We start from the raw sequence: 21864 nt of genomic DNA, 5'->3' as shown, positions 1-21864 counted from the left end.
TTTAATTGACTCAGTTTTGCAGGGCTGAGGAGGCCTCAGGAAACTTACAATCATGGCAGAAGGGGAAGTAAACATGCCCTTCTTCGCATGGCAGTAGTAAGGAGAAGTGCCAAGGAAAAGGGGAAAAAAACCCTTATGAAACGATCACATCTCATGAGAACTCACTATCACCAGAACAGCATGAGGGTAAATGCCCTCATGATTCAATTACCTCTCACCGGGTCCCTTCAATTAAAGATGAGATTTGGGTGGGGACACAGCCAAACCATATCACCCTTTCTTGTCATCTGCCTTCACTCTGCCTTTATCTCATCTCTTCCTCTACCCCTACCTTCATCTCTGTCTTTCCTCTTTTTTCCTCATCCTTTTCACTGTTTCTCATTTCCTTGTCCACCTTTCCCTCTTTCTTTTTGCTTTCTCAATTACCTTCCATAAGCATTAGACATAAATGCATTTTTGAAAAATTGTGACCCTGGAAGTGGCACTTGAGTAAGCGTGAGGCAATGGGATTATGCCTGATTTGTACTGGCTCCAGAAATGAATCTTCAAATAGTGTCTTAGCATTAACCTTGCTGTCCAGATTTAAAGGTCATATTCTTGCAACAAGAAAACACCTTCTGGTTCAGGCCCTAAAACTTAATAAGGGAATGATGAATCTCTGTCAGAACACTCTCCAATTTAAGAATTAGCATTTAGAGGAGTCTGGAAGTTTGCAGAAGTTGGGGCATAGGAACAGGAAAGCAAGTTAGCAAGGAAGAGAGAAGAAAAGAGGGGAGGGAGAGATGTAAGAGAGCTAATGGGAAGTTTGGCAGGAAGTCGAGACTTCTCACAGATCTTCCTAGTTAATGCTCTGTCTGGCTGGCTCACGGGGACAGCCCGTCAGCCTGTTGCTCCAGGAGGCTAGGAAGGGAGGGCATTCTAAGTGCTGAGAGCCGGATCAGGAACAGACAGCCTCATGGTCTCAGGAGTCATCTGCTGTGACCTGGCAATCAGCAATGCAGAGATGGGAGATGGCCAAATGGCTGCTCTACTACAAAATGTCAAAGAAGGGGCCATCTTTGATAGGCACCCAAATCAGGTCTTTATAAGAATTCTGAGAGCTCCAAGGAATCCCCAGAATGGCAATATATATTTTAGGATGGTTGGCGTTGTTAATCTTTTGATCTCATGACCATGCACAAGTACCAGTGGATCAATGCAGCTGTCACTGAACTTGCATGTAAATTCTGTGTTTCTACACTGTCTGTGGTCTGCTCTTCTGGCTCCTGCCTCTTCTCTGCCTTGACAGGAATGATGCCCCCAAGGTTCTGCCCGCAGAGTGTGTTTCTTCCTTTAGTTTCCAGAGGAGGGCCATGGAGTCAGACTATGAGAACTGGAAAACACCTTCAAGGCTGTCTCAACCAGTGGTGTTCAAATATTTGTTTTTAAAAATTCATTGTTGTTACTCATTTTTAATTGAAAAATTAAAATGTATATATTTGTGGTGCACAACATGATGCTTTGAAATATGTAGACACTGTGATGGCTGAATTGAGGTAATTGACACATGACACATTTTGAGTGGAGAGCTCAGAGCCACGTCTGCCCGGCTCCCATCAATTCTCTGCACGGTGGCCTCTGAGACACATTCACAAAAAACAGGGCTCCTGTGAACCCACAAAACTATTGATCTTACCTCCCCCATCCCCCTTATTTTCATAGGAGGAAACTGAGGACCAGAGAGAGGGCATGATCCACCTAGATCTCTGAGACTTTGAATGTTTCACGTCCAGGTTTTCTTTGGGTCTCAGCACAAATAGCACTGCTATAGTTCAGAGAATCTTATGTTTATAATTCAGAGAACTAACTATACTGTAATCGATGAATCTTTTTTTTTTGCATATTATGTGTGTATGCATATTTTTCCTACTGGGTATAGCTCCAAAGGAACTGGGATTCTACAGGATCCCCTATACCTCATACTGAGCTACACCCAGAGGAGCTGCTAATACATTAATGTTGACTAAGAAAGAATTCCAGGTTCCTGACTTAAGCCTCACACATTTGCTTTCACTCTTCCTTGGTGAAGAGTACAGCCTAATTCCTGTCCCCAGAAGGAATCAAATTGTGGCATGATTATAGAACTGATGTCTCTTCTTCCACCATAACTTCTGGAGAAGCATGCAATATATTTCTGTGCTGAGCCAAAAATTTGCTTCAAATAATATTGATAGATTTTTGCATTTGTCACACTGGGATGGACGGCTGTGATTGAGTGTGTAGGAATACAGCATAGCAAGCTACATCCATCACGCTGTTGGTTTGAAATGACAACCCAAATATCTACCATTTATCGAGAGTTCTTAGTATGTCAAGCACTCTATACACAGTTAGCCTTCAAGGAGGTATTATAATCCCCATTTTACAGGCGTAGGAACTGAAGTTTGGAAAGCTGAAGTAACTCACGTCGTTAGTGGGCTACAGGGCTTATCTGCCAGTCTCCAGACTCCCGGGACCTGAGCCCTGTGCTGAACTGAGGAAATTAATGAGGCTAGGTTTATTTAGCCTAAAGAAGATATGACTGGAAGTTGAAAAAAAGTAAATACTGTCTAAATATTAGGAGGATTATTGTGGAAGGGGGTATCTGTCATTCAGGTTAGAAAAGAACACAGTCCATGCCTTGTAAGCATCTGAGTGGGAGCCAGCAAGAGGTGTCCAGCACACCACTGTGGCTGTGTAAAGGGCCAGGGTTTCTGCTGCCCTAAGGCTGAGCCTCAGGCCAGCTGATGAATGATGGGGTGAGAGAGTGGAAGGGAGCCGGCAGAATTACAGACTCCTCATATGCCATGCTGTACTCAACCTAGCATATGGCTTTTTTCCCTTGGCTTCAAATTCAGTTCTGTCTGCCAAAATGTTATGTCTTTTGCATAAGTCCATAGAAGAGCTTAAAAAGTTTAAGCTAAAGGGATACTACCTGTCCTCGTCGCCCCGTCCCTGTCCCATTGGGACGGTCAGACCCAGTAGGTTGGGCAGATCTTTGGGACTGAGCCACAGACAGCAGCGCATGTCCTTCCTCTTTCGGCCATGTGGTGGTGCTGTTCTTTTAGTTATCTTGGCCGCGCTAGTCCAATATTTATTTTCGGTGAGTAATTTGTTTATCAGGAGGTTATTCTAATCTAATTTTGGCCATATTTGCTATTCCACACTATCTGTGCTTCCCAGCGTTAGCAGCTTGCATGTCTTGAAGGAAATTAGCTGAAGATGGTCTCAGAGGCATTTGCTTAGCCATTATTTAAGGGAGTCAAGGGGAGGCAGAGTGAGCAGAGCTCAGGGTGAGAACAGCCAATGGAATTTGTTACATTTTCCGTGATGTTAAGCATGATGGAGCAGGACTTACGGAGGGCGAGAGCACCCAGAGCTGCTTTTTCAGAGCTGCCTCTGGTGAATCCTAGAACATCTTGTAGTTACTTCTCCCCATTTCCTTCTTGCTCTCTGATAATCTGTTATCTTCCTCACCTGGTCAGGAAAACACCACGTAAGGACAATGCCCTTCTGCCTCCCCGCCCTGCATGTAGCCCTCATTCCGTATCATAGTATATTTTGTGATCCTTTTACTGCCAGCCCTCAACGAAGTGGGAAGGAGGGTAGGGAGTAAGTAGGGAGAGGATGACTGTTTATTAGAGTACCTGCAATGAATAATGACTGCTAATAATTATGGAACACAGCACTTGCTAGACACTTTACACAAGGCATCTCATTCTCAGTAGAGCCTGTAATATTATGATCCCCATTTTACATGCAAGAAAGGTGTAATTAGGAGAGGTTGGTGACTTGCCCAAGATCCCATGGTAAATGAAGAGCTAAAATTTGAACTCAGTTGTGACCATTTCCAAAGGAGAAAAGCTTCATATTTCAAAGATTATTCCCGCCTTCCACATGGAGTCAGGAAACTGGACTCTGGGTTCAGTGCAGCCATAGATTGGCTCTGTGACCTTAAACTAGTTCGTTGCCATTACACTTGACTTCAGTTTGATTTTTCAAAAATGGAAGGGTTAGCCCAGGTGAAGAGATTAGGAATTCTTCAGTAGCAAAACCTTTTTTTTTTATAAATAAAATCAATTAGGGAAATTGCAAGCATAAAGCAAAATATGGGAGGTAAGAGGGGGGCAATTAACGACAGCATGAGCTTTCTCTTGCCCCTCCCTTTTCCCTGGCTCTTGATAGACACTGAGAAACACCCAAAGAAGTTCCTGAGGGGCCAGAAGAAATCAAGTTTGAAAACCTCTGAAATAAATATACTCAAGGGACTCTTCCAGAGTCCGGTCTGTTGTTTGAGATTACAACTTAAAAAAATGGGCTGACACTTTCCTTAGGAGGTTTGAAAATGTGTTAAATTTTACTATGCAGTGGCAATAAGGAAGAACTAGTGAAGTTTGACCTGGAGGAAGATCCAAAATATTGTTCTCATCCTCCAGCCCTAGTCAAGTAATTCTGAGTCTCTTGGGACTAACAGACCTAATTAAACAATTGAACTGGACCTGACTCAGTGAGGAGGGTCAGCTTCCAGTTGGGATTTTACTGGCAGGCAGGATGAACAGTATAATTCCACCTTCCCAAGGTGGCCAGGGTGTTCCCAGGCACTCATTCTGGGTCCAACACAAGCCGTGGATGGTGGTGTTGAGCTTTTCTTGCTTGATACAAAACTCTTGGCCACATAAGATATTGTTGGGCTGCAATTGCCGCTAATCTTGGTTCTTACACTCATGCAGGATGCTGACTTTCATCAGGAGATCCTGTCAAGACTTAATTCTATCTCAAGGGCTATTCCTCTGACCTGTATATCTGCTTGTAGGTTTTGGCCATGTTCTTTCTTTGACCATAGTATAAAAGTGCTCAAGGTGGCTTGGGGACATGTGTGCAGAATGGTGTATGTTTGCTGTAAGCTCGGAGCTCTTACTCTGAAAGAGTGAGTCACAAGACCGAGCGTGGTGGCTCATGCCTGTAATCCCAGCACTTTGGGAGGCCGAGGCAGGCAGATCACAAGGTCAGAAGTTCAAGAGCAGCCTGACCAATACAGTAAAACCCATCTCTACTAAAAATACAAAAATTAGCTGGGCATGGTGGCATGCACCTGTAGTCCCAGCTACATGGGAGGCTGAGGCAGGAGAATCACTTGAACCTTGGAGGCGGAGGTTGTAGTGAGCCAAGATTGCGCCACTGCATTCCAGCCTGGGTGACAGAGAGAGACTCCGTCTCAAAAAAAAAAAAAAAAAAGAAAAAGAAAAAGAAAAAAAAAGGGTAAGTGACAGTGGAGAATAGCACTTGCTCGGTGGAGCTGAATGGTGGCCACTGTGGCATGTTTCTTACTGACTCTGTGGTACACTTCCCTCGTCTGTAAAGCAGGGAAAACCACATGCTCCAAAGATAATTAGTAAGATTTAAACAAGGTGATGTTTAAAAGAGCGGGAGTACAGCGCTGGATCTTAGTACATCTCAATAAAGATGAACTCTTGTTTTATTGTCATCACCATTTCAAAAGTCCTGGAGGTTTCAGGAATTGATGATATAAGGGCATAAAGCCTGATGAAATGTAAATTTGTCTCCCAAGATCTTCCCCGAGGGTTGAATGATATCTGGTTGTTTTTAGAGTCTTTTTTTTTTTTTTTCAAGAAGCTTTTTCTGTAAAAGTGCCAGATGATAGTAAATATTTTAGGGTTTGTGGATCACACAGTTCTGTCACAACTGCTTAATTCTTCCCTTATAGGACAAAAACAGAAACAGACAACATATAAAGAAATGAAAAACTTTGTGAAAATGGGCTGTGGGCAATTTGCTGACCCCCTACTTTAGACTATGTGAGCCTCGGATCTGGGGACTCTGTTCCATTCATTCTTATTTCTTAAGCTATTGACTCTATGTGTTTTATACAGCAGACACTCAGAGTAAATGAACAAAGGAATCAATGAATAAGTGAAAGTGTGCAGATTCAACCCTACTCAGTCAATCCGCATGTTCTTACTTTGTTTTACTTCAGGAAATCAAAGGTTAATACGTTGATGAGTTCCAAATGTCTTAAATTTTAGAACGTGTATCATCCTGGCATAATTGATGACTGGCTGTGGATTGATGAAGATAAATATCACAAAGATTTAAGGAGATAGACAAAAATATAAACATTTCGTGACTCGGAAAGTACACCGTGGCTTCCTCATCACTTTCAGGATTGACTGTACAATTATTTATTTATGTCAAAATGTACCTCAGGTGTTTCCTAGCACCTTCTAATAATAGCACCTTTTCATATATACAATCTCATTTAATCTTCAGCATGGTCCTGTCAGACAGGTAAATATTTAATTATTCAATAACTGTAGTTCTCAACATGAGTGATTTTGCCCCAGAGGGAGCAATTCGCAAGGTCTAGAGACATTTTTGTTGTCATATCTGTGGTGGGAGAGGGTGTGCTGCTGGCATCAACTGAGTAAAGGTCAGGTTGCTGCTGAACATCCTACAAATGCATAGGATGGACCCACACAATGAGTAATATCAGCCCAAGATATCAACAGTGTGAGGTTGGGAAAAATAGTGTTCTATAGAGAGGACACTGAGGCCGAAAGAGATTGGCTGACTTGCCTGAGATTGTGTAATATGCACTTGGCATATTGGGACTAACCTCTATCCCTTCCTTTCACTACTGCAGGGTTTTAAACTTTTTTTGAAATAAATGAATGTTTATTTTTATTTTTGAATGAAATCCTTTGCATAGCCACTGACTATAAACGGATGACAGTGAAGCTACTCTGGGGACAATGGAAGTTAGAGATCCTGCTCAGCCTTTTTCTTAGCTCCTTCCACCAGTCCCAGGGGCACACACTATGGCAACCACTGCCCACAGACCATGAGGCACATAGAGCACCAGACATCTCTTGGCACCCCTGACCTTCCATATGTCCCTGGAACTGCTACCTTTTTTTTTTTTCTGGTTGGGGATGAAGCATCCAAGTTCTGCTTCAATAAAATGCATTGCACAGAGGAAGAGAGAATGGAAGCATTGGGGTCACATATGAGGCTATTGATTGCTGGTGCAGCCCAGGTGATAGGAGAGGATGGCCATATCAAGAGTGGTAGGAGTTGAGTTAAAAGGAGAGTGAACACGGCTCAAGGTTCTGTGATTGCATAGTGATAGGGCTCTGATGACTGGAGGAACACCAGGGTCCTTAGTCTCGGGCCGAATTGGATAAAACGACACGAACACACGTGGAGTATTTTTAAGGAGTGGAGAGTTTAATAGTCAAGAAAGAAGGAAGAAGCCTCCCCATACAGAGACAGAGGGAGGGGGGCTCCAAAGCCGAGAGAGGAAACCCCGAGTGCGGCAGAAATCAGCCAGTTATATGAGGAGGCTGGAGGAGGGAGTATCTGATTTGCACTGGGCTCAGGGGGTTAGTTTGACCAGGTGTGTCATTCACATAGCCCAGGGAAAAGACTGGCCCTCCCACCCTAGCTTTTTAATATGCAAATGCAGGATGCCATGATGTTCTACACACATGGGGATATGTGGCGGCGACCATGTTGCCAGGCACACGTTGGGGCAAGGGCAAGAAGACATGGGTGGACCCAGTTTCTGATGGTGGACCCAGTTTCTGATGGCCTTGATTTGCATATCAAAGCTGGCCAGCCCAGCTCTAAAAGCCGGGGCTCTCCTGCTAGACAAGAAACGTTCTGGAGCTGCTTTAAAAGAAACAAAAACTTCCCAAGGACCCCCTTTCCTCTCTATTTGCCTAAAATAATTTCTTAACTCCTGTAACAATAGTGACACACTATTGGCTGACAGAAGGCTGAAGGGTGGCAGGCTCAGGGGTGCAGAAACATTTGCTATTTGCCTCTTCCTCATACACTCAGGGCCTAGAGGCAGTGCAGTGTGAACCCATTCATGAGTGATACTTGCAACACAGGGCAGATTTGCTTTCCTGCTGTCTATGTTGGTTGTCTGTACTCTGGCCAGAAGCAGGCAGCACCACTGGTGGACAGACAGGTGCCTTAAATATCAAGTAGGGGAGAAAGGAAGGTGAGGGAAAGCCTCTGATTTTCTTCTTCTTGGTATAAATCCTGGCTTTCTTCTTTAAGTGTCATCCTCTGATAAGTTGACAGTGGACACAGCAAAGTCAAACCAGGTGGAAGATTTTCTAGACCTGGAAAGGATAATGGCTTGTCTTGGGGTTTAGCAAGTACTTCCTTCCCCACCCACAGTCTAGACTCAAAATAAAACTTTCCATGGATAGGAAAACTCCTATACAAGTTTCTAGGCCTATTTCTAAGACAATTATTCTGAAGTGCCTTCTTGCAGAGATGCAAACACAACAGAAAGGCGAGTGAGAAAGTCTCAGCCTGACAGATTCCCCCACTTTTGCACAACCTGTTGGGATGGGTCTCAAAATGGTGGGGGTTACACATCTTGATCCCTGCTCACCTTTCCCGTCAGCTGCTACTACTGTCCCCTTGCTTTCTTCACCTGGCTTTAGCTCCTGGACTTTTTGTTATTTGTACTCACCAAGCTTTTGCTTTATCCACTTGCTGTGTGCCCTTGAGGTTTGAAGAATTTCCTATCCCCAGATCTCTGCATCCTGGCTCCTTCCTGTCACTCATGTCTCAGCTCCAATGCCTCCTCCTCAAGGGTCTTCCCTGATCGTCCAACCTTCCAACCTAAAGCAGCCACCCTACCTCATCACTCTTGCCACTGTTTTGTTTTCTCTGTATCACTTGTCTCTATGTGAAATCGCCTTGTTTAGTTTTGTGTGTGCATATTTGGTATCTGCCTCCCCCCGCCACTCCTATGGGACTGTAAACCCCATAAGAGGTGAGATTTTGTCTATTTCATTTTCTGCTGCATCTCTGCTGTCAATAATAGTGCCTGGAACAACTGGTATATCGTAGTTGCTAAATAAATGTTTGCTGAATGGATTAAGGGTAGTACCTTGGGTTTTGGGTGTGTGAGCATGGTTTTAGTTTATAATTTACTCTCTGCCTAGCCATAGGGAGAATCTGGCTTTCCAGACAAAGGCCTATATGGTTATTTGCATCTAAGAAGCAAACTTTCCAAGAGTCTACCATGTTAGAGAATTTTCAAACTAGCAATATTGAAAAATCAACCATTTTTTCCTCAAATCTAAGTCTATCATCAACTGTGAGGTGTATGCCATTTTTTATGTGCCACTGAATGAGAAAACGCTGTCAGTTACAATGAAAACATCACCCTTGGTAAGAAGCACCTTAATTTCAGAAATGCTAAAATGTGGATAAACATATGCCTGAGGATTGATAAAGTATGATGTGACTCCTCATATGGAATGTAGAATATTGACTCAGAAGAGTTTCGAGTCTTGTGGCGCCTTCTATGTTTATTTTTTAAATTTAGTTTTTATTTTTATTTTTTTGTAGAGATGGGGATCTCACTCTGTTGTCCAGGCTGGTCTCAAACTCTTGGCTTAAGCAATGCTTCTGCCTTGGCCTCCCAAAGTGCTGGGATTACAGGTGTGCCCCTTTCTCTTAATAGGTGCAGCATTGCAACCTAACGTCCTTCATTAGACATTGTATGTGCTGAGGGTGGGGGAAGAGCAGAGATGTGTGAGGAAGAGAAAGGTGTGGATTCTGAGGCTTTACTGAGAGTAGAGAAATTCCTATGGTTTGGGACTAGTTCTGTGGAAAGTTATTAGAAGGAGTTGAGGATTTAAAAAAGGTAGATTAATCTAGATTTAAAACAATGCTCTGAAGTGTAGTTTCTTACCTGTTCCGATTTCTGGAGCTTAGGAAAAGCATCTTTAATTTTATAAAGGCAGTCAATTGAGAAAACAAGATTTGCTTGAAACCAAAATTTACTTTATAGCCAAGTTTTTTGAAATGTATCTACTTTACAAAAAGAAAAAAGTACCTGTAAGCTAATTCAAAACTATCATTCTTATTTGAGCAAATGATAATCAAGTATAATTTCCATTATGGATGGCATTAGGCTTCCTTATGCTTTTGTACATATCTGGCTGTTTTCCTTTGCACCAGCCACTCCTGCAGCTACAGGGCAAGAGGAGGGGCAGTTGACTCCACCTTTCCTCAGTGGTTCCGCACTCACACCTGGGCCTGACATTGCTGGGCCGGCCTCATTGTGTCATTGGCTGGATGTCATGAAGTCCTCAAAACGTCTTCTCTAGGGACTCAAAGAACCATAGGCCATTTATTTGGCCCTTAAACCTTCTTAAGTTTCCTCTGAAAAATCAACTCTTACCACAATTTAGGGCCCTGGGAGAGAGCAGAGAAGTTGGAGAAGGGGGATTGGCTAAAAACCACTCCCTTCAAGCACTGCAGGCTGTATCTCCATTAGTCTTTCAGAAATCTTCCCCAGGAAACTGGATTAGTGGTAAGAACTAAATGTCTTTACATAGGTGCAAAGAATGTACACTATGCTGACAGCCTTGTGAGATGATGAATATGTTTATTAGCTCAATTTGTTCATTCCCCAAGGTATATAGGCATGGAAAGATCACATCGACCTCCATAGACATATACAATCATTGTTTATCAATTAAAAATGAAAGTAAAACTAAAAAGGGGCTTTGAGACTACCATGGGATGTTAACCTTTGGAGTCAGATGAGGACATTTCATGTGAATCCTAGATATGCCACTTATAAGCTCTGTAGACTTAAATAAGTTGTTTAACTTCTCTTAACCACTGTCTTCATTTGTAAAAGAGGGAAAGTAATACTTTAAGCATTTTCATAAGACAGATGATCCATATAAGATGATTAGCCTAGTGCAGAGCACATAGGAAATATTTAGTAAATAAATATTCATGTTGTAATGTGTTCTGATGGCAAAGTAGACAGCTTGCTTTTCATGTAATATGATTTAGAAGACTTAGTAGAGACTACTTTATCCAGAAACATCTTCTAAATAGACTCCCTCAAAAGACCTCTAAGATAATCTGTTGCAAAGTCAAGGGTATTGTATACTATAGTTAGGGACACCACTACCTTTAGTCTTACTAATGTCTCAGAAATGGGAATTCTTGGGTGGAAAATTGCAGGGTTTGAGAACCATGGTTTGAAGCGAGGGTTTCAATGTGGAGTCCTGTTTGGGATCAGGCAAGTTTTGTGATATAATTGCTCGAGGTTGGGAGGAAGGGATTTGGAAGCAAACTTTGGATAGTAAGAGTTTAATCCCCCCAGTTATGTGGTCTTCTGTTCTGAGAGGGGGGTTTCTATCCTGAAAAAGACTAGTTTAAATGTCAGTAATTCAGATGAATGGATTTTCAGGAAGGCTCTGAAACAGTAGAGCTATTTAATTTTTCTGGGCAAGAATTGTTTGGGGTATGATATGTCGTGGTACTCTGTATAGCTGGAAGTGATTTCTGTTCTCAGGAATGGTGAAGGGCCTCGAGTCCTTGTATTTATTCTTATATATGTCTTATGAAATGTAAAGGTGGCATATTAAGCATGTAACTGCTATCAGTCATATGGATCTTAGAGGATTAACTAATCTTCTAAAAAGCCTTTAGGGTAATGAGACTCAGTACGTGTACATTTTGCCAGAGAGGGAAATTTTCAGGTTTATATCATGGACATAGCCTTTAATGGCACCTAGGATAAAATGGAGTGTGAACTTCAGCATGCATAAAGAGGAGTGTTTCATTGTATGTATGAGAGTGTCTCAGAAGAGGCAGCAATGTAGGACTGGTGGCTATTTTGGGGTGAGAAGTCATCTACATTCCATGGGGATTGAAAAAAATGATTATAAGTTTTACTTATTTTGAAATTTTTCCTTTGGCTATGTTCATCGGTGAAAGGTATGTGAAATTTGGATGCCATCTTTGTAGGGAAAGGAATGATCATTTATTGAGCACATACTTTATGTCAAGTGCTGAGTTATGTTTTCAATTATTATAATGGACTTGTAAGAATGTTTCAATTATTTTTATCTTTTTTATATTGCTTAATATTTACAGATGATGGAAATTCAGTTCAGAATGGCTAAGTGTCCTTCTTAGTCCATTTTGTGTTTCTATAACAAAATCCCTGAAACTAGGTAACTGATAAAGAACATAATTTTTTTTTTCTTACAGTTCTGGAGGCTGGGAAGTCCAAGATCAAGGGTGTGGTATCTGGTGAGGGCCTTCTTGCTGCATCCTCACATAGCAGAAGGTGAAAGGGCAAGCTAGCAGGACACTGTGCGAAGCCTCTTTTACAAGGTCTTTAATCTCATTCACAAGGGAAGAGCCTTCCTGGCCTAATCATGTCTTCAAGGCCCCACCTCTTAATATTATCACATTGACAACACCTGAATTTTGGAGGGAACATGTTCAAACCATAACATTGAGTAGCTTAACCAAGGTTACACAGCTAGTAAACACTAGAGCCAAAAGTAAAATCAGTAACTAGGGCCCCCTGAAGCTTCTGTTCTCATTGTGATATGGTTTGGCCGTGTCTCCACTGAAATCTCATCTTGAATTGTAGCTCTCACAGTTCACACGTGTCATGGGAGGGACCCAGTGGGAGGTAGTTGAATCATGAAAGTGGGTCTTTCCCATGCTGTTCTCATGATAGTTAATAAGTCTCATGATATCTGATGGTTTTAAAAGGGGAATTCCCCTGCACAAGTCTCTCTTGCCTGCCACCATGTAAGATGTCACCTGCTCTTCTGCCATGATTGTGAGGCCTCCCCAGCCTCACAATTCACAGTGGAACTCTGAATCAATTAAACCTCTTTCCTTTATAAATTACCCAGTCTCAGGTATGTCTGTATTAGCAGCATGAAAACAGACTAATACATTTGTCTGTAACAATAGAGAGCCATTGGAATAAAAAAAAAATACATGATGATGATAGTGATGGTGATAGTTTCCACAGGCAACAGATACTGTACCTATTATATATCAGGCATTGAGCCATCTACTTTATATGTATTATCTCATTTAATTCTCTCAACAGTCTCACAAAAGAGAGATTACTATTGATTTTATTTCAGATAAAGACTGAGTGATAGAGCTGTAAAGTAGCATGCTCAAAGTCACACAGCTAGAAAGCAGTGGAGCTTCTGGCCATATGCAAGAATTTCAGAAAGACAGTGACAGGAAGTTGAAGGATCTGCCCACAGATCAGGATGAGCAAGGCAGTGAAGGGCACATGAGTTCAGAAGTCTACACTCATCTGTACGTCTCATTTCTGGAGCTGTGGCTGTTAAAGTGTCCAATACATTACTTTGCTGCAGGCTCCCACACTTTCTCTGCTTAAGGTCATCACTGCTCCCAAAAAGGATGATGCAGTTCCGAAATATGGGAAATAAAGAGCAGTGATAACAACTTCCTTCAGTTTTGCCAAAGAAGAAGAGCAGTGGGCTGCTTGCAGGTATAATTATCCAGAACGCCAACCATTTCTCCCCACAAGTCTGTTGTGGGGTCCCACATTACCCAGGAGAAATTCAATTTTTTGAGTCTTGAAGGTTTCTAGGCTTTCCTCTTTAGACCACAAACATCTTTATAAAGATGGTCGGGATCTCCAGTGCCTTCAGGAGCTAGGCAGGTAATTCACTTCTGAAGGAGCTGGGGTTAGACAAAAAAATGAGTTGATTACTGTGTCAACCTGTGGATTGCTTCCCCTGCTCACTCGCCTTGACAACACTGTGTGGCTAATAGTCTGTGGGTTACCTGTTTGTAACACCAAAAGGCTCCATTTTTTTTTTCCTCCTGATCGTCAAAGTTTGTTGTAGAACGCATGAGAAATAAAACTACAGAAAAGTCTAAATAAGCAAATAGAATCATCAGTTGATCCCCGATCCCATTAAGTGTTCTTGTTACCTTGGCATATTCCCTTCCAGTTTTTAAGTGTAAAAATCTGCATCAATGGGATCTGCCCTAAAGCGACACACGTGAACCTCAGTTAAGAAATACTTGGGGTTAAAATAAGGATATCACTAGGTCCTGTTTCAGACTGAGAATTAGCTACAAGTCAGGCCCTTGGAGGATAGAACCTGGAGAGATAAGTAGAAATAGAAGAATATAGAAAGGTGAATGGGAGGTAAGGACAAAGATAAATCTCCTGTTGTTCATGGATTTGCCAAAGGAAAACCGGCCAAAAAAAGATCTTCAGCATGAGGCTGGCAGCGAGGGCCTGATGGAGCTAGGAGGTGCCAGGAAGCAGGGTCAATGCTTTCAGGGTGGGGTAGAGGAGCGGGTGAGGTGTTAAAATTAAAGCTCCTCAGAACTCTCTGTCCATTCCATCCCCCTCCTCCAACCAGTTTCAAAGACACTAATGTAGGCCGGGCATGGTGGCTCACGCCTGTAATTTCAGCACTTTGGGAGGCCGAGGTGAGTGGATCACCTGAGGTCAGGAGTTCGAGTCCAGCATGGCCAACATGGTGAAACTCTGTCTCTACTAAACATACAAAAAAATTAGTTGGGTGTGGTGGCATGCACCTGTAATCCCAGATATGTGGGAGGTGGAGGCAGGATAATTGCTTGAACCTGGGAGGCAGAGATTGCAGTGAGCCAATATTGTGCCACTGTACTCCAGCCTGGGAGACAGAGTGAGACTCTGTCTTAAAATAAATAGATAAGTAGATAAATAAAAAACAAAATAAAAGACACTAATCTACTTAGAAACTTAAAAAAAAATTAAGCTACAGGATTTTTTTTTTTTTCCAAGGAAAATCTTAGGGAAAAGCTGTTTATGTAAACAGACTGTAGCAGAGCTGGTGTGTTCCAAAGAGGGGGACCTGAAGCCCTCTCCACACCTCTCAACTCTAAGCCCACCCACAGCAGTATTCAAAAATGCACCTCATCTCTGCTCTGTTTGCCCTGGCCCTGAGAAACAGCGCTTTCCTCTCAGATCTTCCAGAACTCCTTTAAGTTGCTGATCCCAGTGACCCTCATTTTATTCTTTGTTCTTCTCCGTATTTGCTCTTTCTCAGTTTGATGAATCTCCTCTTGTCGCATTTTAGATACGTATTGACTTTTGCACAACTTCCCAAGACATTCTCAGAGAAAGATTGACGGGTGTAGGGTCACGGGGGAGGGAGGTTTAGCTATTTTAAATGTTAGTAAACATGACAGTTAGGGATTAACAGGAAATCATGAATAAAATCATTGGGATTTGATAAGGGATTTTTCTCCCAGACAATTAAAGATTTTTTTTTCATTATCTTTCTCCCCCCACAAAAAATGTCATAGATGAAGGTTACTGAGATAACTCATTATCAATCTAATACTCTTAAAACAGATAAAAGACAAAAGTCCTTAAGCTTATGCTGCCATGGGGCCCCTGTGAACTGTTGTTCTGGCATCTTTTTAGCAGGTAATACTGTCCTTTAATACCTCCTACTTAATTCTCAATTTTCTTTTAAACATCAGATATTGAATAGTCTGCAAACTCCTTTAGGCAATAAAGAACTCTCATGCTCTATGGCCAAGATCTGCCAGGGAGTGAAATATTTTTGATACAAAAGAGTAATTCATTAAAGGTGATAATGAAGGCAATTCAAACCCTCCACAAACATAGCACCAGGTGAGTAAAGCTCGTCGCTCTCAATTTAGGGTCATGTTGTAAAGAGAGGGAAAAAAAGAAGAAAAAAAAGACTGCACAAGGGGGCCAAAAATTTCAGTGGGGCTTAGTCGAGCTGACAATTTGGAATTTGACAAACAAGCAGAAAAAAAGGGAGTTTTATTAATATTATGAAAAAAAATCCCTCTGGAATAAAGCATTATATTTCCATGTTATTTTTTGCACTCATATGCTCTTACATGGTCTTAGGGAGAAATCTGCCTTTGAGATGAAATTTTGCTTATCTGATTACACCTCAGGGGCTCTCCCTCGCACACACTCAGCCAGAAGCACATACTGTCTCATACACCAGTGTGAGTGGCTTAGATGATGGAGAGATGCGGTAGTGAGAGAACGGAGCTACAAAATTTGGGCATTCTGATTGAGAGTCAGCCGGTTAGAGCCCTGCAATGCACCTAGTCCCTAGGAACTGAGAGGATCAGGCATCTACTGGACAGATCTGAACCAGTACGTGTTTGTCCACCAACCCTGTAGCCCAAGGAGCTTAACCTGAAAAGTAGCGTATATTAACTGTTGAAAGAGGTATCTTGGACTGTTCTTCTCCCTCTGTTTTAGGTCCATAAAATAGGGTTTTATGGGAGGTCCCAAACAGGAATATTGAACTAACACAGAGCAGTCAAGGAGTTGAAAATGTCCCCGTCAGATATGAGAAAGCCCCATACCAAATCCCTGCTGGGTGGACTTCCGAACTTTACCTGAACGTTTTCAGCGCCCTGTTGCTCACTACCCTAGAGTCTATCCTCTTGTTGAACAGCCTTAAGTATGAAGAATTCCTTTCCTGAATTCAGCCTAGTGTGTTTTAATATCTTTCTTTCTTTTTTTTCTTTTCTTTTTTGAGCGAGGGTCTCACTCTGTTGCTTAGGACCATAGCTCACTGCAGCCTTGAACTCCTGGGCACAAGTGATTCTCTTGCCTCAGTCTTCCTAGTAACTGGGGCCACAGGTGCAAGCCACCACGTTTGGCTTATTTTTATTTTTTGTAGAGACGGGGTTTTACTATTGTTACTCAGGCTTGTCTCCAAACTCCTGGCCTTAAGCTATCCTCCTGCCTCAGGCCCCCACAGTGCTGGGATTACAGGTGTGAGCCACCATGCCCGGCCCATGATTTCTTTCTAACTTGGTCTTGGGGTCTCTTTCAAGAGTGGCTGTAAGCCACTGATAGGGGATAAAGTTAGTTGGGGTGTGTGGGTCAAGTGAGACTCAGAAGAGGCAGCACAGCAAAACCCGTGAAATAACAGAAGTGTTTCTGCTGTTACAGAGCCAGGAGAATAAGAAGAGTTGCTGGGGAGTTTGGAGGTGGCAGGGAGCTCAAACAGTGTCAGGGGAGAGAGAGGCCTGTTGTGGGACTGGGACTTTCTTAAGGTCCATGGCGTTATCTGTCAGGCTTTCCTGCAGGGGTTGTGGATTGGGCAGTTTAAAGAAAACACATATGAAGAGCAAGTCCTATTCACATGACTCTGGTGTTGTCCATTGGGTTTTACTGTGGTCAGCAGGTGCGGGAAATGTTGGGTTTTTGGTCAATGGGATGAGGGACAAGCAGGCCACATGGCAAACAACCATGTGGGGAGGGCAAGTTTTCTGTAGGTCAGAGGCAATGGGGTACGACTGGGTTTCAAGCAACTTAAGTCGTGCCTGAAAACAGATGTGGAGGCTTCAACTATATGAAACAAATTTATGAGTCTTGATTATCTATAAATTAGCTTCCATTCTCTTTAGAAAGGACACCCAACATATCTCTTACACATGGCAGCCTTTCAGATACTATATCTCACTCAGCATCCTCTCCTTCCCCACCTAATCTGATAACTCAACCCAAATGACAACCTCCTGGGTCCACTGACATTCAGACAGGAGGAATGGAAATCTGGTGGAAATCTCTCTGTGTCTGTCTCTCCTCCCACACTGTTAGTGTTATGTTTTTGTTTGTTTGTTTTTCTGAGAATAAGGTATAGACTTCCATACACTCTAATTATGAATTTCCTAAAAACAAAAGTATCCTCTTACATAACCCCAGTTTATCAAAATCTGAAAATAAGCACTGATACAAAACTGTTAGTTAATCTACAGATCTTATTCAAATTCGACCACTGCCCAATAATGCCTTTTACAGCAAAAGAAAAAACTGTTTTCTGGCCCAATATTTAAACTATAATTACTTATTATGCTGACTTGTCATGCCTTTTTAGTTTCCTTTAGCCTCATGTTTTGTTCTGTTTTGTTTTGCCTTTCATGACCTTGACATTTTCGAGGAGTGTAGGTCAGGTATTTTGTAGCATGTCCTTCATTTAGGCTTTGCTGATTTTCTTCATAATCCAATGCGGGTTATGCATTCTTGGCAGGAACACCATAGAAGTGATGCTGATCTTTCTCAGTGCATCATATCAGGGGCACGTGATGACCGTCCCATTACCGGGGATGTTAACTTTGATTACTTGGTTTAAGGTGACATCTGCCAGTTTTCATACTAAAACATTATTATTCCCTTGATGATTAATAAGTATCTTGTGGGAAATGCACTGGAACATTCTCAAAGAGGTGCAGCTGGAGAGCCTGTGATTTACTCTGCCTTCCCCTTTGTTTTCAGAGTCGAACGGCCGCAGGGCAGTGAACCGAGGCTACGTCACCAGCTTGCTCTGGCTGCACCAGGACTGGCACAGCCGTGACACAGCCAACACCTACGTGCAGATCCGACGGGGCTTGCTGCTCTGCCTCAAGCACATTTCTGCCCTCCGGTCCGGCAGGGAGGCCTTCCTGGCAGCACAGGGCATGGAAATCCTCTTCAGCACCACACAGGCAGGCAGCATGGGGATTCACTCTGCAGCTGGAGGCCAGCTGGATGATTCCTGAAGGCTGTCATTTAGGAATCATCCCAGACAGAGCTGGAAACACCTCAATCTACTTCTTGTTGCCTGCTAAGGGCAGATGTTCCGGATTCAAGTCTTTATTCCAGGCCAGGCTTGGTGGCTCACGCCTGTAATCCCAGCACTTTGGGAGGCCAAAGCAGATGATCACCTGAGGTCAGGAGTTTGAGATCAGCCTGCCCAAAATGGTGAAACCCCTCTCTACTAAAAATATAAAAATTAGCTGGGTGTGGTGGCGCATGCCTGTGGTCCCAGCTACTCAGGAGGCTGAGGCAGGAGAATCGCTTGAATCTGGGAGGCGGATGTTGCAGTGAGCTGAGATCATGCCACTGAACTCCAGCCTAGCTGGCAGAGTGAGACCCGGTCTCAAAACAACAACAACTACAACAAAACAATCTTCATTCCATTGATTCATTCATATATACTTAACATATGTTTGTTGAATACACACTACCAGAAGTGCAGTATGGCATAGTGGTAAGTGTTGACTCTAAAACTAGAGAACTGGATTCAAATCCCAGCTCTAGGGCCTACAGCTGTGAAACTTTGAAAAAGTCACTCAACTTCTCTGGGCCTCTAGATTCTTCAAAAGAAAAACAAAAGCAGAAATAACAAAACTTAGGTTGTCGTGTGGACTAAATAAGTCACTGTACAAATAGCACATGCCCAGAAGAGTGCTTGCCATGACTGAACTGCATTTTGAGGATGAGCCATTATTGGAATAATTAGCAGTGGGATCTCGTGGTGGATATGACAAACGAGGCCCTTGAGCCTATAGGGAGAACCTCCTAGCAGAAGAATCAGACACTAAGTAAGCAAAGAATCCAATGAGGAAGATAATTTCATATTGCACTGTGAAATCAATGAAGTAAGGGCATAGGTCTACAGGGGCCACCATAGGTAGAGGGAGCAGGTGTTCTTTTAGAGAGAGAGATCAAGTCATCTCTGAGCAGGTGACACCTGAGCTGAGACTTGAGTTATTGGAGGAGCTGGTCATGCTGGTCAGGCCAAGTTGCAGGGGAAGAGCATCCCAGGGAAAGGGGATGGTGTCTTCAAAGGTTTCTACTTATCAGCACCCCACTGGAATATGCATTCTAGGGATTCCTAGATTTCAACCTAAATACACGCCTTAATTTCACCTGATTAGGGCTAATTTAAATGCCATAGTTTGAGGCTACATATGCCCTCTCTGTTGGTGGTATAAGTGTTCCAAATATCCATCATCTGCTCACCCACCTTCTCCTGGGGCCAAGGCAGCCATGTTGCACACGCATTATGTTCCTATTATCTCCAGATTAGGCCGCCTCTGGACTCCCTTTTTCAGCCTTCTGGCTCCTCTATGGACACCCTCCAGTTTTTCTCTATCTGAGTACATCTGAGGTAATGAAGCCGCCAATGAGAGTGTTGTTTTCCAACCATGGTATCTGTAGACATTTCTCATTAAAAAATGGCCTTACCCCCGCCAAACAATAACAAAATACAGTGCTGCAAACCAATATCTAATTTCCTATCTGCTATCACCTCTGGATTTCTTTCCATCATTACAGCTTTCAAAGCTTCTCAGTCATGAAATAGCTATATTTTACATTCTATTTCTCAGGATGAAGCAGGGCTTTGAATTTTTCCAAGCTCCCTCTTGCTTTGTAAGCTTGTGGTCCCCCAAGTCTCTAATCCCTCCCAGTCCTAGTGCAATGGCCTCCTGCATTGCTGATGTTTAACAGACGCCCATTCTGGTCCAGGGTTTCACCATGTTCCTCTGCCCTCCATGTTATTGGCTATTTCTCTGTTCTGTGCTAAAAAACCAAACAAAAAACAAAACAAACAAGAAAAACAAGAGCAATAAAGGAAGAAGATGGTAATCACAGAGGGACATGTCTATGATAGAAATATGGTGGAGAAAACACCAAATGAAGCCCAGCATGAGAGGCTGTGAGCCTGTGTGCAGGTTCTTCAAAACAGTTCCTTTAGCAGGTCAATGAAGACTTCAGTTGCTCAGTTAAGCACATTAGCAAGAAGCTTCCAGCCTTGAATTACTGTTGGAATGGAAGCAGAATGTGAGTACACACAGAGTGTACACTTTATAGTGAGGTTTCTCTAGCTTATATTATAATCTCTCTAAGAATTATATGGAAAAGCAGCCCAGGAGGGGCCTATGAGACAGTGCTGAGTAAATAGGCCATGACACACCTGTCGTCTGGAAGAGTGTGTAGAATGTATGGATGTCAGCCTCAAGAGGTTGAATTCCTCACCACCACCACTCACCCTTGCTTTTAGTCTTTTAAATAGTATGCTCTTGACCAGGTGTGGTGGCTCATGCCTGTAATCCCAGCACTTTGGGAGGCCGAGGCGGGTGGATCACCTGAGATCAGGAGTTCAAGACTAGCCTGGCCAACATGGCAAAACCCTGTCTCTACTAAAAATACAAAAAATTAGCCAAGCATGGTGGCAGGTGCCTGTAATCCCAGCTATTCAGAAAGCTGAGACAGGAGAATTGCTTGAACCCAGGAGGTGGAGGTTGCAGTGAGCTGAGATTGCACCATTGCACTCCAGTCTGGGTGACAGAGTAAGACTGTCTCAAAAAAAAAAAAAAAAAAAAAAAAGTGCTCTTCCAGAGGAAATGTTATCAAGTTTATGTGCAAAGTCTGATGTTTGACATTCTCCTGTTTTTGGGAAAATGATCCTTGCAGGTGAAAGATAGGCTGTCCTGGCTTAGAAACCAAATGGCTTGTTACTCTTCCCTGGCAGTCATAACTCAGTGTTGAGTAGCCTCCCAGACCTGAGGTGAGTGCCGTGAGCACAGATGCCCTTGCAGGTGTACTGGAGTTAGAGCTGCCCATCACCCCTCCTCTCCCTTCTGCTAGAGAAGGCATGGGAGTCACTGGATAGTCAGCTCAGGGGCCTTGGATTTGGTGATGTTATTTCAGTTGCCATTTGCAGATTATGCTGCTGCTGCTGCTGCCGTTGCTGTTGCTGTTGCTGATGCCAGTGATAGTGATGACAATGTTAATGAAGCAGCAGCAGCAGCAGAGGCAGGAGGAGGAGGAGGAGGAAGAGAAGAAGTAGGAGAAGGAGAAGACAGTTACTTTGAACTCTTACTATCAATATATCCCTTGACTGTGTTAGCAATTTATGCAGACTCTCCAATATTGATAATTTAAAAAGCTTTTGAGGTAGGCTTTATTATTATCTCCCTTTTTACAGATGAAGAAACTGAGGCACATAACTGTTAAGTAATTTTCCCAAGTTCACAAAGCTCATAAGTGTTGGAGCCAGGATTGGAATCTGGTAGTCTCACTTGAGAGCCCATGCTTTTGCCCACTGTACCAGCAGCTCCCCAAGTTGAGCATGCATCAGAGTCACCCAGAGGGGTCACTAAAGCAGAGCCCGTTGGACTCCATTCTTAGAGTTTCTGACTCAGCAGGGC

At 42.9% G+C, this 21864-nt stretch overlaps 1 protein-coding gene across 1 annotated transcript in view; it reads left to right on the top strand.

Moving 5' to 3' along the window:
* The window catches only part of AGBL1 (ATP/GTP binding protein like 1), an 803745-nt gene that overhangs the window by 157874 nt on the left and 624007 nt on the right, over positions 1–21864 (top strand). Inside the window, exon 7 of the mRNA XM_031669203.1 lies at positions 18164–18372. Coding sequence (XP_031525063.1) covers positions 18164–18372 — 209 coding nt within the window. The remainder of the gene's footprint in view (positions 1–18163; positions 18373–21864) is intronic.

The sequence above is a fragment of the Papio anubis genome, chromosome 7 (genome assembly GCF_008728515.1).
Source record: "Papio anubis isolate 15944 chromosome 7, Panubis1.0, whole genome shotgun sequence".
Classification (NCBI taxonomy): domain Eukaryota; kingdom Metazoa; phylum Chordata; class Mammalia; order Primates; family Cercopithecidae; genus Papio; species Papio anubis.
This window is presented reverse-complemented; position numbering and strand designations above follow the sequence as displayed.